Source organism: Pan troglodytes, chromosome 11, assembly GCF_028858775.2.
Source record: "Pan troglodytes isolate AG18354 chromosome 11, NHGRI_mPanTro3-v2.0_pri, whole genome shotgun sequence".
In the NCBI taxonomy this organism is placed as follows: Eukaryota; Metazoa; Chordata; class Mammalia; order Primates; family Hominidae; genus Pan; species Pan troglodytes.
Window position 1 is genome coordinate 42470438 of NC_072409.2, and position 17622 is coordinate 42488059.

General features: G+C 51.5%; 1 protein-coding gene across 1 annotated transcript in view; it reads right to left on the bottom strand.

The window, feature by feature from the left end:
- Positions 1-427: 427 nt before the first annotated feature.
- ERCC6L2 (ERCC excision repair 6 like 2) overlaps positions 428-17622 on the bottom strand; it is a 184625-nt gene continuing 167430 nt past the window's right edge. Inside the window, exon 19 of the mRNA XM_054658300.2 lies at positions 428-2462. Coding sequence (XP_054514275.1) covers positions 2408-2462 — 55 coding nt within the window. The 3' untranslated portion in view covers positions 428-2407. The remainder of the gene's footprint in view (positions 2463-17622) is intronic.

Below are 17622 nucleotides of genomic sequence, written 5' to 3' on the forward strand. Positions count from 1 at the left end.
GTCCTGCTCTATCCAGTACAAAAGGAAGCTATGCTAACTTGACAGAACTACAAAATGCCAAAACCATGCAAAAGAATGCAGCCCAGCCCGGGGTGTAGCGCTCCTCTGCTAAATATGAGATCCTTTCCCGGAGTGAGGCCTCTAAAAACAAGGTCAGTGGGAAAGCCGAAGCTACCTTAGCCAGGGAGGGGCTGACGGCGCCGTGACAAACTCGCCAGCGGTTACCTCAGACAATGTAAATACAAACCTGGGGCTCATGTTTATTTAAAGTTATTGGCATCGGGCTCATTCCTGGTAGACAAAGATTATCTTGTTTACAGCGGCATCCAGATGATGGACAAGACTCTGTATAATATAAATCCAGCTCTGCAGAGGGGACCCATTAGCATAAACAACTTCCCTCAAGCCAAACAAACCCTGCCAAGGCTCAAGCTGGAATTCATTTATTATACAGCTTCAAGTTGACTTGTCTCAACATTAAACAACTGCAAAAGCAAAGGGATAAAACTGATGGCCGAGGGCACGCCTCGCCTCTCCTTTCACTTCTAGCGTGTTTTGCAGAAGGCATTTCTTTCTGGCTTTGTCATGGAGTAGTGTTCATGTCTCTGCAGATGCCGTTGCTCCTGTCATCTCCCCATGAGGTGTGGCCATGGGACACGCATACGGACATGAGAGTCATGGCGGGGGGCAGGGACCACCCAGGAGTCACCATTGTCCTTGTGAAAGCCCTTGGCCTTGTGGGTAGGCCTGGACTTAGGAACCTTAGTGGGGTTAAGCACATAGGGACAGATCCCAGGATTTCAGGGGAGATACGCAGAGCTCCGAGGGCACCAGCGCCTGGCTACGAGCTCTGCCAGTTTAGATTCAGACTTGCCTGGAATCAGAGGCCAGGCCTTCATGAGAATTGGTTCACACGAGGAACCGTGGGCCTCCTGGGAAGACTCACCTAAGGGCAGAGAGGATCTAGCCAACAAGCTAGAACCAGAGAAAGCAGTGACTCCAGGTCACGTCTCGTGACCACAGCAGCGGAGACTTCCAGTGGGAGAGTCGTGCCCAGGGAGGACGTGACACCCAGAAAAAGGGGACGAGGACATGAGCAGGAAGAGTGCAGAGGCTGGCGGCCATCACAGCTGGGAGGCCCCCAGGGAATAAAGAGCTATTGTGGGGGTGCTTGCGGGGGCGGGCAGGACTGTGTTTCTTGGAGACCCAGTTTCTCTGAGGGCTTTTCTGCCTTTGCTCTCTTGTTTCTCCTCTAGATAAGGACCATGTCTTTCTTTTTTTAATTAGAGATGGGGCTTGCTATATTGCCCAGGCTGGTCTTGAACTCCTGGCCTCAAGTGATCCTCCTGCCTCAGCCTCCCAAAGTGCTGGGATTACAGGTGTGAGCCACCATGCCCGGCCTGGACCACATCTTTATCTGGTGTCCCTGGCATCCTGCAGATAGTAGATTCGACACTGTGGAGTGACTCAGCACCAGCCCTGCTGCTTGCCTGTCCACTGTAGCCTGCTCTCTCTTGGCCACACCATCCTCTGTGCAGCCCTGGGGGACAGAGACCCTTCTCACTCCCTGTCTTCTGCAGCCAGAAGGGGTGGAGCTGGCCTTCGGAGTCTTCTCTTGGGTGTTTACAGGCAGCTGTGCCTCCTGTCTTTGGGAAAACCTCCCTGCAGGGTCAAGCCACCCCAAGAGGCCACCTTCACCACCTGTAATCTCTAGTCCCCACCACTCCCCCGTAAGTTGAGGCCTTAGGCACTGGAAGGTGTGTCTTTCTCCCCAAGCCAAGTCCCACTGCCAGCCTGGCTACCCTGGCTGGCTTCACTGTCCAGGGGTCACGACGCTACTGTCCCTCCCCCTCCCCAAACTTTGCCACACCTTGAGCCGCATCCACCCAGAAACGTTCTTTCAAACAGGAAACTCCACTCTCTTCTCTACGCCTCAGCCCACATCTTTACTTTCATGGGGACCTCCAGTGCTATGATTCCTCCATTTCCTCTGGCCCCATTCAATCTTTTCTTCTCAAGCCACTAATCATTCCACCACATGGCCCCTTGCACCTCTGGCTGGGGCTCGCCTGCCCAACCTTCACTTGGGAGCCACCCCATGCTCCACATTCTTTGCCCTCACACTTAGGCAGTGCAGGAGTTATCCAGTGCTGCTAATGAATCACCCCAAAGCCATAACAGCTTAAGCGGACAAGCACATCATCTCATACCACATCTGTGGGCTCAGCTGGGAAGTTGTGGCTTGGGTCTCTCGTGAGGTTGCAGTGAAGATGTCAGCCAGGACCATGGTCATCTGTGTGTGTTGGGGCTGGGGGAACTGTCTCCAAGGTGGTTCATCTCCACGGCTGTGGGCAGGAGGCCTCTGTCCCTTCCCACGTGGGCTCTCCATATGGCTGCTTGAGCTTCCTTATGACATGGCTGCTGGCTTCCTCCAGAACAAGTTTGAGAAGGAGCTTTGTGACCTGGAATCAGAAGTCACACATTGTTACTGCTGCTACATTTTGTTCATTAAAAGCAAATCGTGAAGTCCAGCCCCCATTCGGTATGAGGGGAATTAGACTCCACCTTTTGAAAAGAGTAAGATCAAAGAATCTGCAGACACATTTTAAAACCACCACAGTTCACTTCATTCTTCTCCCACATGACAGCAGTCACCCTTCTTTCCTGCCCCTTGACTGTAGCCAGAGCTGCCTTGTGAAGCCTTCACTCAAACAAAGTCACCATCCACACCTCTGCTTCTGCCCCTGGGCAGGGCAGCTAAGCCCTGAGGGAGACCAATCCCAGATGGCCATGTGTTCATGCCAATGTGTGCTTTCTGGCCCCGCTGGGCTCCTTCTGCTTCTGCCCTTCTTCAGGCCCAGGTGACTCCTACTGCTGTTCCAAAAGCCTGCCTCTCTCCCAGTGCCCAGACACCACTCCCTGCCCTGCTCAGTGGCAATGTGCTTCCTCACATACGACCCTGTAGTGTAGACTGTCTTCCCACATACTTTGGGGGAAGAGGGGCTTCTCTCCTTTTATTCGGGCTTGATCATTCTACATCCTTCCAGCAATCATCACAGATTCCTCCCAGTCTTTCACCTTTCCACTGGCTCTGCCTTCCTGCCTCCCCTGCCTGATACAAACAAATGCAACTTTGCTCCAGGTATTTTTTTTAAAAAAGCTAAAACAAAATAATAATCCATCATTGGCCCAACATCCCTCCTCCACACAAGAACTTCACACCCGCCCTTCAGGGACTGCCCTGTCTCCTGACTCTGCAGCAGAACTTCTAGAAAGAGTGGTCTGCTCTCTTCCCCACTTCCCACCACCACCCACCTACCCACGCATGCCAGCCCAGCCTCTACCTTCCTGGCTTCCATGATACCAGCTGCTCTGCCCTTATTCCAGCCATCAAGGGCCACCACATGGCCAAATCCATAGATACTAGATTACCTGTTCTTTGTGGCCCCTGCGCCACCCTGGACACCTGTTGATACCTCTCTCCTTTTGATACTTTCTCTCTCTCCATCTCTTCCCATCTCCTCTGGCTCCTCCTTCTCCCTGCCACCTCATTCCTCTGCTTCTTTCTAGAATGTTATTGATCTGTCTGTGGGATCTCACCAAACTCATCCTTCATCCTTGCCCCAGCATTCCTCACCTGCTGTCCTGGCCCAGTCCTCGTTTAGGTGCTCAGAAGCTATTCCCTGGCCCTGCTCCCACTTGGACATCACTTGAACTTCCACCTCGACATGTGCCTGGCTCCATGCCCTCCCCGACTGTATTTCCTGCTTTGGTGGACAGCATCTCTCTCCACCTGGTTACTCAGGCCAGAACCTCGGGGCCTTCTATCTTCCCCCAGATATGACCAATCAGTTAATTTATCTTGGAAAATAAAACAAGACAATAATAACAAAAATAGGCAGAGGTCATACGTGGGATTCACTGTTGCCTCTGTCACCCTCCTTCCTGCTGACTCAGGCAAGGCCCCCAGCCTCTCTGGGCTACTGTTTCCTCATCTGTTGGCTGGAGATCATACCACAGCTACCTCCTGGGGCTGCTGTGTTGATCACACAATCAATGTGTGCAGGTGACAATAGCAGCTCCGACTGCTTTTCCTCTCCACACACAGGGATGGGCACTGCCAAGCCATGCTACCTAAGGGCTGGCCAGCTCCAGAAGTGTTTATTGTTGGTCTGCAGTGAGGTAAGTGTAGAAGGTGAGAGTAAGCATTTTAAACTACTACAGAAATTTGGCAGGGTAACTTTATACCTTTTGAGTCTAATAATTTAAAAAAATGGGGCTTCACCTCATACCCATTAGGATGGCTACTAGGAAAAAAACATCAACTAATCCTCGTATTGGAAAGGATGTGAGAAATTGGAACCCTTGTGCACTGTCAGTGGAAATGTAAAATGGTGCAGCCTCCGTGGAGAACAGTATAGTGATTCAAGAAATGAAAACTAGACTTCCCAGGTGATCCAGCAATTCCAGTTCTGGGTATGTGGCCAAGGCATGGCAAGCAGGCACTTGAAGAGATATCAACACCCAAATTCAGAGCAGCACGAACACCCATGAGGTGGACAACCCAAGTGTCCATCAATGGATGAATGGAGAAACAAAATGTGGAATATTATGCAGCCTTAAAAAGGAAGGAATTTCCAAAATATGCTACGACATGGATGAACCTTGAGGACATTATGCTAAGTGTAACAGGCCAGACACAAAGGGACAAATTCTGTGTACTTCCAATTATATTACATACATAGAGTTGTCAGATTCATAGGGACAGAAAGTAGAAGGGTTGTTGCCAGGGGCTGGGGGCAGGAAATGGGGAGATGCTGTTAAATGGGTAGTTTTGTTTTGCCAAAGGAAAGCATTCTGGAGACTAGCAGCATGGCAGTGTGAGTGTGCGTATTACTGGAATGTGCACTTAAATATGTTTGGGATGGTAAATGTGTGTTATCTTACCCCAATTAAAACAAAAATTTTTGAAGAAAAATGGGACTTGTATTTTGTATGTCTTTTAAAATTGTGTTTGTCTGGTAATTTATTTTCCAAAAGTTTCGGTCTAAGAAGGATTAGAAGCAAAAGGAGTCCTTTACTGCACATCACAGATGCTTCCAGACTCACTGCCCTGGCTCAGCTTCTCCTGGGTTCCTCACTGGTTTGCTGCTCCACTCTCCCACCTCCTCAACCCATCTCCTAACCTCTGGCCACAGTGATCTTTCTAGAGCAAGCTTAACCTGTTGCCTATCTTGTCCAGTGTTCCTACATCCAGGAAGAATGAGGTAACTGAGGTACAATGAGGTAACTGAGGTATGCAGACAAGTGAAGGGTGAAGATGATGAAAAGGAGTTTATTGAGTGTTAGAACAGCTTAGAGGAGACCCACAGTGGATAGCTCCCCTCTGTAGGCAGGCAGGTCATTCTGTCGAGTGTTCAGGTTTCAGCAGAGAGGAGTCCCTGGAGAGGGTAGCTCCTCTCTGTCTGGCAGGTTGCCCCACTCTCTCTGCAGATCTCTGAAGCTATCAGTGGAGAGGGTAGCTCCTCTCTTTGGCTGACCATTCTAACCTCTCCCTGCCATATTCTGTCTCTGGCCATCCTCTACCCTGGCTGAGCACCAGGCTTTCATGGCCCTCAGAGGAGAGGAAGTGCCTGCCAGTTGGTCCATGGGCAGCCAGGGGCAGGCTCGGAAGAGGCACCATGAATCTCCACTCCGGTCAGCGGGACTAGTGGCCCAGCCCCTAGCCTTCAGGCATTCCCTTGCCTGAAGAAGGGGCCCTACTGGGACCCGCCCCCTTTTGCTCAGGAATCTGTCTGCCTCCTGCTGCCATTCATGGCCCCAGGCTCAGCACCAATCCCACTTGGAGATCTGAGCAGGTGTTGGGAGAGGAGAGAGGACAGGCAGTGGGATTGGACAGGCAGTAGGATCAGACACCCCCTAGCCTGCAGGGATGGGGGGTGTGGTAGAGGAGATGGGGAGTCCTTCCCAGGCCCCCAAGGGTGCAGGCTACAGAGACACCCAGGTCCTGTGCCTGGGAGGGCAATAGCAACTGTACCCAGGGAGCTCTCCCCTAACCATCTCAGAAGGGGCAGGGGTCCTGCCTGCTCCATGGAGCCGGTGGCCCAGGTCTACAGCCATGGGTCAGGTGGTTGCAGCTTCATCCAGGAGGGCAGATCCTGCCTGCTCCTGGCTCCCTCCAAGAGCACAGAGAGGCTTGGGTCCACAGCCACAGTTTGGGTGGCTGTAGTCCCATCCAGGAGGGCAGGGCCCCTGTCCCCAGCTGCAGCTTGGGCAGCTGCAGCAGCACCCAGGGAATTCCCACCCAAACTCAGAAGGGGCAGGGCTCCCACCAGCTTCATGGAGTGTGCAGCCCCAGCCGTGCCTTCCTGCTGCAGCCGGCTCCCCACAAGCAGCCCGAGGCCTCTACATCTCACTTGCTGCCCTTTTGCTCATAATGCTCTTGCTTGTTTGTCAAAGACTGCCTCTCCCAGGAAGCTTTCCCTGAATGTCTAAGCACCACTATCACAGGTCATTCCACACCAGCCTCCTTTGCAAATTTAAGAAGCTGTAAAAGCAAGAGTTCAGGCACTCTGATGGGCATTGAGAAGGAAGCTTTAGGCAAGTGGGCTCCTTGGCTCTTCTCAAGGGATGCCTGGAAGGTCCTCCAGCCACTTGCAATGCGTTTGTGTCTTCCACCTACATTTACAGTTTCCTCCGACATCCACATTTACAAACCAGAGCAATACAGGTGTCCTTCAAAGCCTGCACAGGTGCTGGTGACATCAGACAAGAGGGACCGAGGTGAACCCTCTGGGGAAAGTCAGCCGGACACCCCTCCTGTCCCTACCCTGACTGCGTGCAGCACTGAGATGGGAGCACAGAGCCCTTGCCTTCATGCCTGAGAAGATGGATGTCCTTTCTTTCAGCCTGGGAGAATGGCGGCATCTGGGAGAATGGCCAGGTTTCTGTTGGGTTTCCCAGTGACCGGAGAGCAGCGGGGCTCAGAGCTGGCAGCCACCCGGAGCACCTTGGCTGCTCACTCACATAAATCCTGGTGCAGACAATGGGCCCTTCTTTTGCAGTTGATGTCCCTGCACCAGGCAGGTGATGGTCTTCTGGCCTTCTGAGCCCCGGTTTGCTTCCCTCCATTCTGCAGTGAAATCACCACTGCCTTTGACCAGGTACAGCCCAGATTCTGCACTGGGCATCTGGATTTGAATCGAGTGTGGAACCCCCTAAATAAGTTGTTTCTCAAAAATCTGCCAGATGACAACTGCAGACAGAAAGGGGCATCTCCTTTTATTTCATGGATAGAAACAGAAGGGATAGTGTTCTTCCAAGACACAGCTCTTCTTTCCTGGGCACCCAGATCCCAGCCTCCTGGGGGTAATGACTTTGGGTTTTACTTTTTGTTTTGTATACAGCAAAAAACCTCTGTTATACATAGACTCAATGTAGAATTTAAGATTCATTTATGGCCAGACGTGGTGGTTCACACCTGTTATCCCAGCACTTTGGGAGGCCAAGGCAGGCGGATCACCTGAGGTCAGGAGTCCAAGACCAGCCTGGTCAATATGGTGAAAACCTGTCTCTACTGAAAATGTAAAAAATTTAGCCAGGCATGGTGGCATGTGCCTGTCATCTCAGCTACTTGGAGGCTGAAGCATGAGAATCACTTGAACCCGAGAGTCGGAGGTTGCAGTGAGCTGAGACCACACCATTGCACTCCAGCCTGGGCAACAAGAATGAAACTCCGTCTCAAAAAAAAAAAAAAAAAAAAAAAACCAGAATCATTTATGGTTTTCTGCAATCCTCTCAGGTATAATATGTCAGATTCAAACTGGAAACAATGACTGGGCCTAAATCCTAATGGAAAATTTCTTGTGGTTCATATTTTTGACTGGTGACTGGCAGGTTTACACAAACAAATGAATATTATAATTTGGTAGATAAGCAAATACATTACATTTATAGGATTTAAGCACTTTCCATGAAAGCTTTGATTGCTCCAAGGAGATGCCACTGGTACAGGCTGCTAAATCACCGACACACGAGCCTGGATGCCTGGGTTTGAGATTAAACGAGTCTGGGCCATGCCTCTGTGGGGGTTCCTGCTCCAATGGGGAAATAGAAAATGCTTGATAAGTAGAAAGAGTCATCGTTGACATTTTTAAGCCAGCTGGGAGCCTTGAGAATTTGAGATTTGACCTACAAACAAGGGAATGGACCTTCACAGACCATGAGGTGCTAGGTGGGGTTTGTAGAGGACAATGGCATGTCAGAGATGACCAGCGTTGTGTTCTAGGCCCACATAAGCCCTCTCCAGCTCTGCCAGCTCCGGGCTCCTAGTGAGGCAGCAACTGGTTCTCAGTTGCCGCAGGTGTGAGGGGTGGCTTCGAGTTTTTCTGGCTCTGGAGTGTGACATTCCTTATAGATGAAAGGGCTCCTGGAAGACACCCACCAAAGCGGAGGCTGTGTCTGAATGAACACCCAAGAAGCAGGTGCGCCAGGGAGGTGTGTGGTGGGAGGCAAACTCTGGATCGAGGCAAAGGTAAAAGAGCCAGCTATGGCCCTCCAGCCAATTCATGCCGAGTTCCTAAGAGATGCTCTTTGAGGATCTGTCACTGACACAGACGGTGAGGCGCAAGGAGGCTGCGGAAGAGGATGCGGAGGAAGGCGCTGAGGGTGGTTTCCATTTGTAGAGCTGATTCTGCCTGGCCTAGCGGCAGCTGCCCAACATGAATGGAGCTGCTCTTTCCTGGGGGTTTCCAGTGGAAGGCATGGGAGTGGCTTTTCAGATCTGGGGTCCCTGGCCTTTCCCTGATGAAGGGAGGTGTGTGGTGTGCTGGCTTTGGGGCTCAGGGTGAGTGTGGAAGGTTCCGGTGTGGAAGGTGAGGTGGCGGGGCCGGGGATACCCAGCCACAGCCTGGAAGCTTTGAGGAAGGGAGATGTGGAAGTAGCCCCGGCTCCCTGCTGATGGGCTTAGAGACTGACCCATGCTATGCCAGTGACTCATGACGTGCCACCCACAGGTTGAGGGCTTGTGATTTAAATTGTTCTACTTTTCTTGACTGCAATGTTGTCCAGTCAGTGAGATCTAAATTTTTTAAAGAAGGGGTGGGAATGTCTGTTTGCTGTTTACACGGACTCAGGACGGCCACTCAGGATGTGCCCAGCAAGCAGGAGGGCTTCCAGACCAGGTCTGTGGCGGTAGGGTCAAGTCTGCAGTGCCCAGGGTCAAGCTTGTGTTCCTGGGAAGCTGAACTAGGCAGTGGGTCCCCAGGGATGGTGGGAAGTGACGAGGGCTCAGGGATCTGCCCACTTACTCTTTATTTGCAAACAGTATGTAAACACACATGCAAGCTGTCACTGCCCTCAGGGCGCTGGCATGCTGCCACCCCAGCCCCTGGATCCTGGTGCTTGGGCGCCTTGGCTTTATAGCATTTGGAAAGCAACTTGATTGGAGCAGGCTGTGGACTTTGCTGATGCCGGGAAATTATTTTCTCTTGGATGGAAGCCCTACTTTGCTTGTTGGGAAAGGGACAGAGTTTGTTCTGGCTGAGCACCAGTGGCAGATACATCATGTTAGTTATTTTGGAGGCCTCAAGGCCCCTAGCACAGACCTGTGGGTGCCCTTGGTATACAAGGAACAATTCGGACTGTGGCTGAAGTGTCACCTCCTTAGGGAGACCTTCCCTGACCACTGTTCCTTAAAAAACAACCCCCAAGCCCAAAGAAACAAAACAAAACAACCCACCCTGGTCCATTGTATTCACACCACTTCACCCTGTCTGGAAACATTTCTGTTTGCTGAATGATCTGTCTCCATTAGACACTGGGCTCCTTGAGCACAGCACCTTGCTTGCACAGACACTGCTCTATCCCAACACTGAAAACAGTGCACGAAACACAGCAGGTGCTTTGGAAATTGTGACATGAATGCAGTGCTTTAAAATGTGTCCAGGACTTGTTTTAATCAGGTATGGGAAGACACGAGGACACTGAGATGACTGTCCTGAAGGAAGATGCTTTTATACTCACAGACCCCTGGAAGCAGGGGGCGCGACAAGCACCAGGGCCTGTCCGGAGGCACCAGGGAGGGGAAAGCCTGGGCAAAGGCTTCACTGCGGTTTGGTATCCCCGGAAGGAATGAAGGCTCAGAAGGTTTAGGATCAGATGGCTTGAATACATGAGGTGTGCCCTGGGCTGTCCTGTGGGCCCCAGTTGTCCTGGTTTGTCTGGAGTTTGTTCCTTCCGGTGGGTTCGTGGCATCGCTGGAGCCACGTACCTTCGCGGTGAGTGTTACAGCTTTTTTTTTTTTTTTTTGAGATGGAGTCTCGCTTTGTCGCCCAGGCTGGAGTGCAGTGGCGCAATCTCGGCTCACTGCAAGCTCCGCCTCCCGGGCTCACACCATCCTCCTGCCTTGGCCTCCCCAGTAGCTGGGACTACAGGTGCCCGCCACCACGCCCGGCTAATTTTTTTGTATTTTTTTTTTTTTATTAGAGACAGGGTTTCACCGTGTTAGCCAGGATAGTCTAGATCGCCTGACATCGTGATCCGCCTGCTTTGGCCTCCCAAAGTGCTGGGATTACAGGCCTGAGAGTACTACAGCTCTTAAAGATGGCATGGACCCAAAGAGTGAACACCACCAAGATTTATTGTGAAGAGTGAAACAACAAACCTTCCACAGCATGGAAGGGAACCCGAGCGTGTTGCCGCTGCTGGCTGGGTGGGTGGGGTGGCCAGCTTTTATTCCCTTATTTGTCCCCGCCCATGTCCTGCTGATTGGTCCATTTTACAGAGTGCTGATTGGCCCATTTTACAGGGTGCTGATTGGTCCATTTTACAAACCTCTAGCTAGCCACGGAGCGCTGACTGGTGCGTTTTACAATCCTAACTACAGAGTGCTGACTGGGGCATTTTACAATCCTCTTGTAAGACAGAAAAGTTCTCCAAGTCCCCACTCGACCCAGGAGGTCCAGCTGGCTTCACCTCTCACTGGGATTGGGGCAGAGGAAGGCTGCCTCCTGGAAGTGTAAAAGCCAAATAGAGGAGGTGGCTGGTGTCCGGGCTCTGGACTGGTCAGCTTGCAAAGCAAAGGCACGCCCAACAGCGAGTCGTTTGCTCTCTGGAGGACTCAGCTAACCCTGGGAGGGGCAGTTCCTTCCTAAGACCACAAGACCCCAAGGATGAAGCAGCATAAAATCAGTAGAAAACGAACAAAAAACCCATGATCAATACAGAATGACTGTTTGACATGTGTGGCAATGTAAAGATTGTGCGTGCAGATGTTTAGATAAATATGAGAGCCAAACAGACGTGAAGTAAGCTAAGACGACTTGATGTATCATTCAATTTCTATTGGTCCTGAAATCAACACGTTTCCTTTGCGTGGTTTTGCAAAAGGAATCCCTCAGTGGGGAAACAATCTTTTCTGATACCCACCTCCGAAACTTTTTGTTGGAGTACAACATACATTCAGAAAATCACATCTATCCTAAGGTTAGAGCTCATGAATGTTCACAAACTGGACACATCCAGGAAACCAGCACGCAGACCAAGGACAGTGTGGTAAGGGCAGCTGGAAGCCTTCTTGTATTCCCTCCTTTTCACCTGTATCCTAACGTCTTATCCTAACTAACTTATCCTAACTGTACCATCCTAATTTTTTTTTTGTTTTTTTTTTCGAGACGGAGTCTTGCTCTGTCACCCAGGCTGGAGTGCAGTGGGGCGATCTCAGCTCACTGCAACCTCCGCCTCCTGGGTTCAAGCAATTCTCCTACCTTAGCCTCCCGAGTAGCTGGGATTACAGTCACGTGCCACCACGCCCGGCTAATTTTTTGTATTTTTAGTAGAGACGGGGTTTCACCATGTTAGCCAGGATGGTCTTGATCTCCTGACCTCGTGATCCGCCACCTTGGCCTCCCAAAGTGCTGGGATTACAGGCCTGAGCCACCGCGCCCAGTCCCCCATCCTAACTTCTAACAACATAGGTTAGTTTTGCTGGCTTTTCCCTTCTTATAAATGAATTCAAATTGTGTCTAGCTCATTGTGTTCAAATTGTATTTGGAAATTCACCCACATTATTGCCTAAGGTTGAAGATAGTTTATTTTTGTTGCTGTGCAGTATGTGTGAATATATCACACAATGTATATGACGTATACTTATCCATTCCAATGCTAAGGTGAACGTGGGAAATTTCTAGTTTGGAATGGTAATCCCTTCACTGACTTTTTGCCTGCTGGTCTGTGTCAGAGTCTTTTAGTTGCAAGAAACAGAACTTCCTCTGGACAACCTGACTCGGAAAGATGGGTTTGCCAGAACCATTCTGCCTAGCTCATAGAATAGAAGGAAAAGGGGAACAGCCAGGCTTTATTAGGGACGCCCTTACTAGGGGACCCTGGTGGCAAGAACTCGAGGACAACCTCTCTGAGACAGAAGGGCAAGTGGCTCGACTTGCCTAGAGCAGGGTTCCTACCTCTGTTGCGTGGGACCCTAGTGGTCCCCAGGAATTTTAGAGTGTGCCATGGAGGAAAACAAGACCTGTGGCTCATTCAGTTGGAAAAGTGGTTTAAAAAGGTTACACCTCTCAGGACCTTTCACAGGAGAGGGCACACTCTAATCTCAAGGAAGGGATATTCCTGAACTTGGCTTTTCTCATGGGGCATCTACTCATATCTGAAGGGCACTCGTGCTCCAAGAAACACAGCTTGGGAAAATGCTAAGCCAAAGCCAAGTGAACAGAGGGGAGAAGTGGAAAATACGTTTTGGCCTGCATTTTTAATGCACAGATAGGGACTTTTTTTTTTCTGGAAAATAGGAAACTCTGAAAACAGATGCTCAGTGTGACCCTTCAGGAAGCGCCGTCTGGCAAGTGTGAGAGTTACAGTTTGCAGGGTGCCTTCGGGTCCACTGTCGCATCCGTTCCCAGGGCTGGGTAGTATGGGTGTGATAGCCCAGATGACGGAACTGGCCGCCGATGTCACGCGCTCCTAGAAAGCGGAGAATCCAGGGCAGAGTTAGAGTCAGACCTAGGCTCTCGCAGGGAACTGCATCGCGCTCCCAGCTCTGCTGCCTCGGTGCGGGGACGGGGCTCTGCATGAGGACTGGGAATGTAAGTCCCGGGCCTGGACAGGCGCCCCTGGGAGCTAGCCTGGAGGAGATCCAGTAGAAGGCTGAGGAGTCGGCTTGGAGGGTCTCGGCAAGGCCGCGCGGATGGAGATGAAGCTGCGAAGAATGCTGAGAAAGGGGGGCCGGGGGCCTTGGAGGGAAGCTAGGGAAACGCTGCGGGGGCAGCCGAGGCCGCCGGCGCCCCGGGAGAAGGTGCATGTGGAGTGGCGCTGCGGGGACGGGTGGGCGCTGGGCGGCGGCGGCGCCGGCCTGGAGGTGCGGCCTGGGCTCCTTCTGGACCCGCCCGGCCGGCGCAGGGGCTGCAGCCTCCACGCGGGGTCCTTCGGTTCCGCCTCAGCTTTCCAGCCGGGCCGCCTTCTCCCAGGGCGGGTGACTGAGCCGGGCACACGCAGCCTCTCCCGCGCCGGGCTGCCCCGGCCACGGTCTTTCCTCCCTCGCCCAGTCGCTGCCCTCTCCTTTCCCGCAGCCCGCGGGGCCTGGGCTCTCCCTGCCAGCTCCTCCTGTGTCCACTTCAGCCTTCCCGGTTCCCCAGGCAGCCTGTCCTACTGGTCACTCCGTCTCCCACCTGCTTTGCCGGGAACTAGAGCACACACCACACAGGAGGCGGGAGGGGGGCGCGAGAGGTGGGTGTTGGAGGCGGGGGTGTGGTGTGGCTGTGGTGTGATGTGTGGTGTGTGGTGTGCGTGTGTGTGGTGTGGTGCATGTGGGGTGTGTGTAGTGTGGTGTGTGGTGTGGTGGTGTGTGTGTGTGGTGTGTGTGGTGTGTGTAGTGTGTGGGGTGGTGTGGGGTATGTGTGTGGGGTATGTGGTGTGTGTAGTGTGTGTGTGGTGTGTTTGTGCGGTGTGGTGTGTTTGGTGTAGTGTGTTGTGGTATGTGTGGGGTGTGTGCGTGTGGTGTGTTTGGTGTAGTGTGTGTTGTGGTATGTGTGGTGTGTCGGGTCTGTGTGGTGTGTTTGTGTGGTGTGTGGCGTGTTTGGTGCGTGTGGTGAGTTTGGTGTGTGTTGTGGTATGTGTGTGGGGTGTGTGTGGTGTTTGTGTGTGGTGTGTTTGTAGTGTGTGTGGGCTGTGTGTGTGGTGTGTGTTTGTGTGGTGTGTGGGGTGTGTGTGGCGTTTGTGTGTAGTGTGGTGTGTGTGGTGTGCTGTGTGTGGTGTGTTTGTGTGTGGTGTGTTTGTGTGTGTGGTGTGTATAGTGTGGTGTGTGTAGTGTGTTTGTGTGTGTGGTGCGGTGTGTATGCGGTGGGCGTGTGCAGAAACAACAAGCCCCTGCTCCGCATGGGGTGTGGAGCAGATGCTGCGGAAGCCGCCTGGCCTGTGGGCGTTGGCAGTGGGGACCAGCTGACCCAGAGACTCCGCGCTTCCCCGCGCTTCCCCCACCCCCGCCCCACTGCGGCGCTCCGGGGCGCACTGAGTTCCGAATCCACCTCCTGGGCTCCGCGCCCTGGCTACCAGGCCCTGAGCCTTCTGCGGGCCAGCGAGCTCCCGCCAGGTTCTGTCAACAGGGGGCCCCAGAGGGCGGCGTGGCGGCCGCAGATCGCAGGACAGGAGCCTGTTCCCGTCAGCAGAACCCCAATAACCCCCGGGACTCCCAACGGTGGCGCGGTCATGCCCAGTTTTCTAGCTTGCTTCATGCACTCCCAGGACCTGCCTGCCCACATCCCGCCCGGCCCGGCTGGTCCATCTCGGAGATTTGAGTCCAGCTCTCCGGGAGGCCCCAGGGCCAGGCAAGTGCAGAGGTCCGGTTCCACTCCCCAGGGCCCCTTCTCCAGCTTCCAGGACCTCGGTTCTCAGAACCCTCATGACTTCTCTTTGCTCTTTAGAGACCTTCACTGCTTCTATCAGTCACCATATCTGAATCTTGGCTTGCCACTCAATCCTCCAATATCGACCAACAACAGGAGATTCTATCTGAGGGGGGAGGTGTTTCCCTGACTAGACTCTAAATACAAATCCTCCACTTCTCCATCTGTCTCTCCAGTGATCTCAGAGGCATGGTCTTAACACCGTGCACAGTTCCTTGCAAGTTGAAGAGTAGACCCAAATCATCAGTTCTAAAATTCTATTCTTATTGAAGATTACTGGTGGAAATATCAATGCAAACAAAATGAAAAAGTTCAACAATGATTAATACTGCATTTCAACAGAAGAATCAAATCATCTTGACAGAACTTCAGTGGGCAAAATTTGCCTTGGGGAATTTTATGCAGGGGAATCCGTGGGTCTGATGTGTGGTGGGCTTTGGATGTGTTGTGTAGCTCAGTGTCCCTTCCTGCTACTCCTAGTCATCTCCAGAAACTCAGACCACCCATCTACTAAAGGCAGGTGGATGAGCAAGGGGGCCTCGGAGGCATTCCGGATCACACTGAACCTGAGCCCCACCGCCTGACCCACTCAGCGTCACTGTTAACAGAAACTCGCTGCCATCTGGCCTCAGGCCTGCCTCCTTCCTATAGAACTTGACACTGGAAGCACCAGGCGAGCTGGACCTTCTGCTGCTACTTCACTCCCATGATGCAGCCTGAGAATGAAGCCCACCAGAGTGACAGAGAGCAGACCTGAGTGGTGAGCTGGTGACACAGGGTGTGGGTGGTGTCCCTTGAGCTTCGACACCACGCCACACCTGAAACCAGCCTGACATCCATGATTTTGCTTTTTTGCTTAAACCAGTCTGCGTCATTTTCAACAAAAGAGTTCTACTAGATATGACAAATTTCTCTAGAAGACCTAAGAAGTGAAAGACTTGAAGCTATTCCAGTGGTTCAGGAACTAGGACACTGGTAGGAAACTGGAAAGAAGGCATCAGAGTTAAGGAAATATTTATGAGGTCAACTCTGGAAGTCTTGGTTACTGAGTGAATACAGTGGCTGAGAGGAATGGAAGCATCCAACCAAATAAAAAAAGATGGTGCTGAGATTTGGGTTACGAGGTCAATGACTAATGCAATGCGATTAACTGAGTTAGGAGTCTCAAATATAGGATGAGTGCAGGTTGAGGATGAAGAATTCTGCTTTGGACACAATGAGTGTGAGGTGCCCAAGGATAACCCAACGGGAAGCAGTCACACCAAAGCAACAGGGTGTGCACCTGAAACTCAGAAGGGCGATTGGGCTATGGTGAAGATTCCTGATCACCCATAAATGAATTCATTAAAAGCATGAGAGTGAGTGGAGGGGCCCCTAGAATATGGTGGGTGCATGAGACTAACCCTAGATTGGGGATAGCTCCCTGGGAAATCCAAGGGACAAGGTGAGGAGGAGGAGGCGGAGCCCACCAAGGAAACCAGAAAGAGACCGCTGGAGAGGTCCGAGGACAGCAAGGAGCACAGCCTTTAAGTCTGGGAGCCAACTATCCAAGAAGGGAGTGGTTTGCTATGGATGCCGTGGGCCACCACGTCCCATCTAGGAAAGCAAGTTGAGGTCTCTCTTGAATACATTGGGATTGATTACCCAGACTTTAAAGAATCTATGTCCCCTACTTCCCTTCATTCACTCTGCTCTTTACCTTCTCCTCTTCCCTGGTCACCAGCACCTCTGCTAAAGGGTGGAGAAAGGAACTTCTGATCAGTTACAGAAAAGCTTTGGGGTTATGTGGTGCAAGCTGCTCTGCCTCTGTTTGTGAAGAAATTAGACTATGGCCAGCCATGTGAGTGGGATCACTTTGGTTTCTGGAGCAATAGTAGCAACTTTTAGAGGTGGTCATTTCGGTTCCCTTCTGGAAAGCGATTCGTGTTTAAGAAAAATAGATGCAAAGTTGCTAAGTACACCTAACATTTAAACAGTCTCCAGCAGATAAATGCTGATACTGTCACTCCTCACCAGAAAAAGAGAAATACCCATCATGAGGAAGAGAAATGACTTTTGTTCAGTTATGCTCCCGGGTCCCCTTTCACTGGAGGGATATCTCAGCTTTCTGAGCCCCTGGTTACTGCAATCCTCGGTTCCAGAACCCAGCAATTCCTATCATCACAATTGTTTCAAGTCTTATCCAAGCCCTGTATATTTCAGATCATCCTTAATTTCTTGTTCTGTACCCAGAGGAGATCGGGAAAACCTTTAAGTCTCTATGTGAGGCAAATACATCCTCCTCACTGCCCCAGCCCCATGTGATTGATGAAGCAACTGAGGAAGAGAAGTAGGGTGCTTCTGGCACGGGAGGAGCGCAGTGCTGAGAAACTCCGGGCTCCATTCGGAAATAGCACTGATTTCTTAGTGTACTTTTTTTTGGTGTTAATATAGAAAACATCAAAAACACAGTTAAAAGAATGAAGCATGTCTACATACGTGTGGCCAGAAAGACTGACCAGAAGCTGGTAGCAGTGAGGGATGACAGTGCTTGCCCCTGGGTTGAATAGTGGAAGAGTTAGGGGGGAAACAGTCTGCTCTTTGAGACCCTTTCAATTTCATGTGATGGATTTATAGAGACAGATGAATTAAACATTATATTAAAAAGGAATAAAACCACTGGTAGGATCTGTATTCCAGGAAGAAAAAAGCATATTACATAATAGGTCAA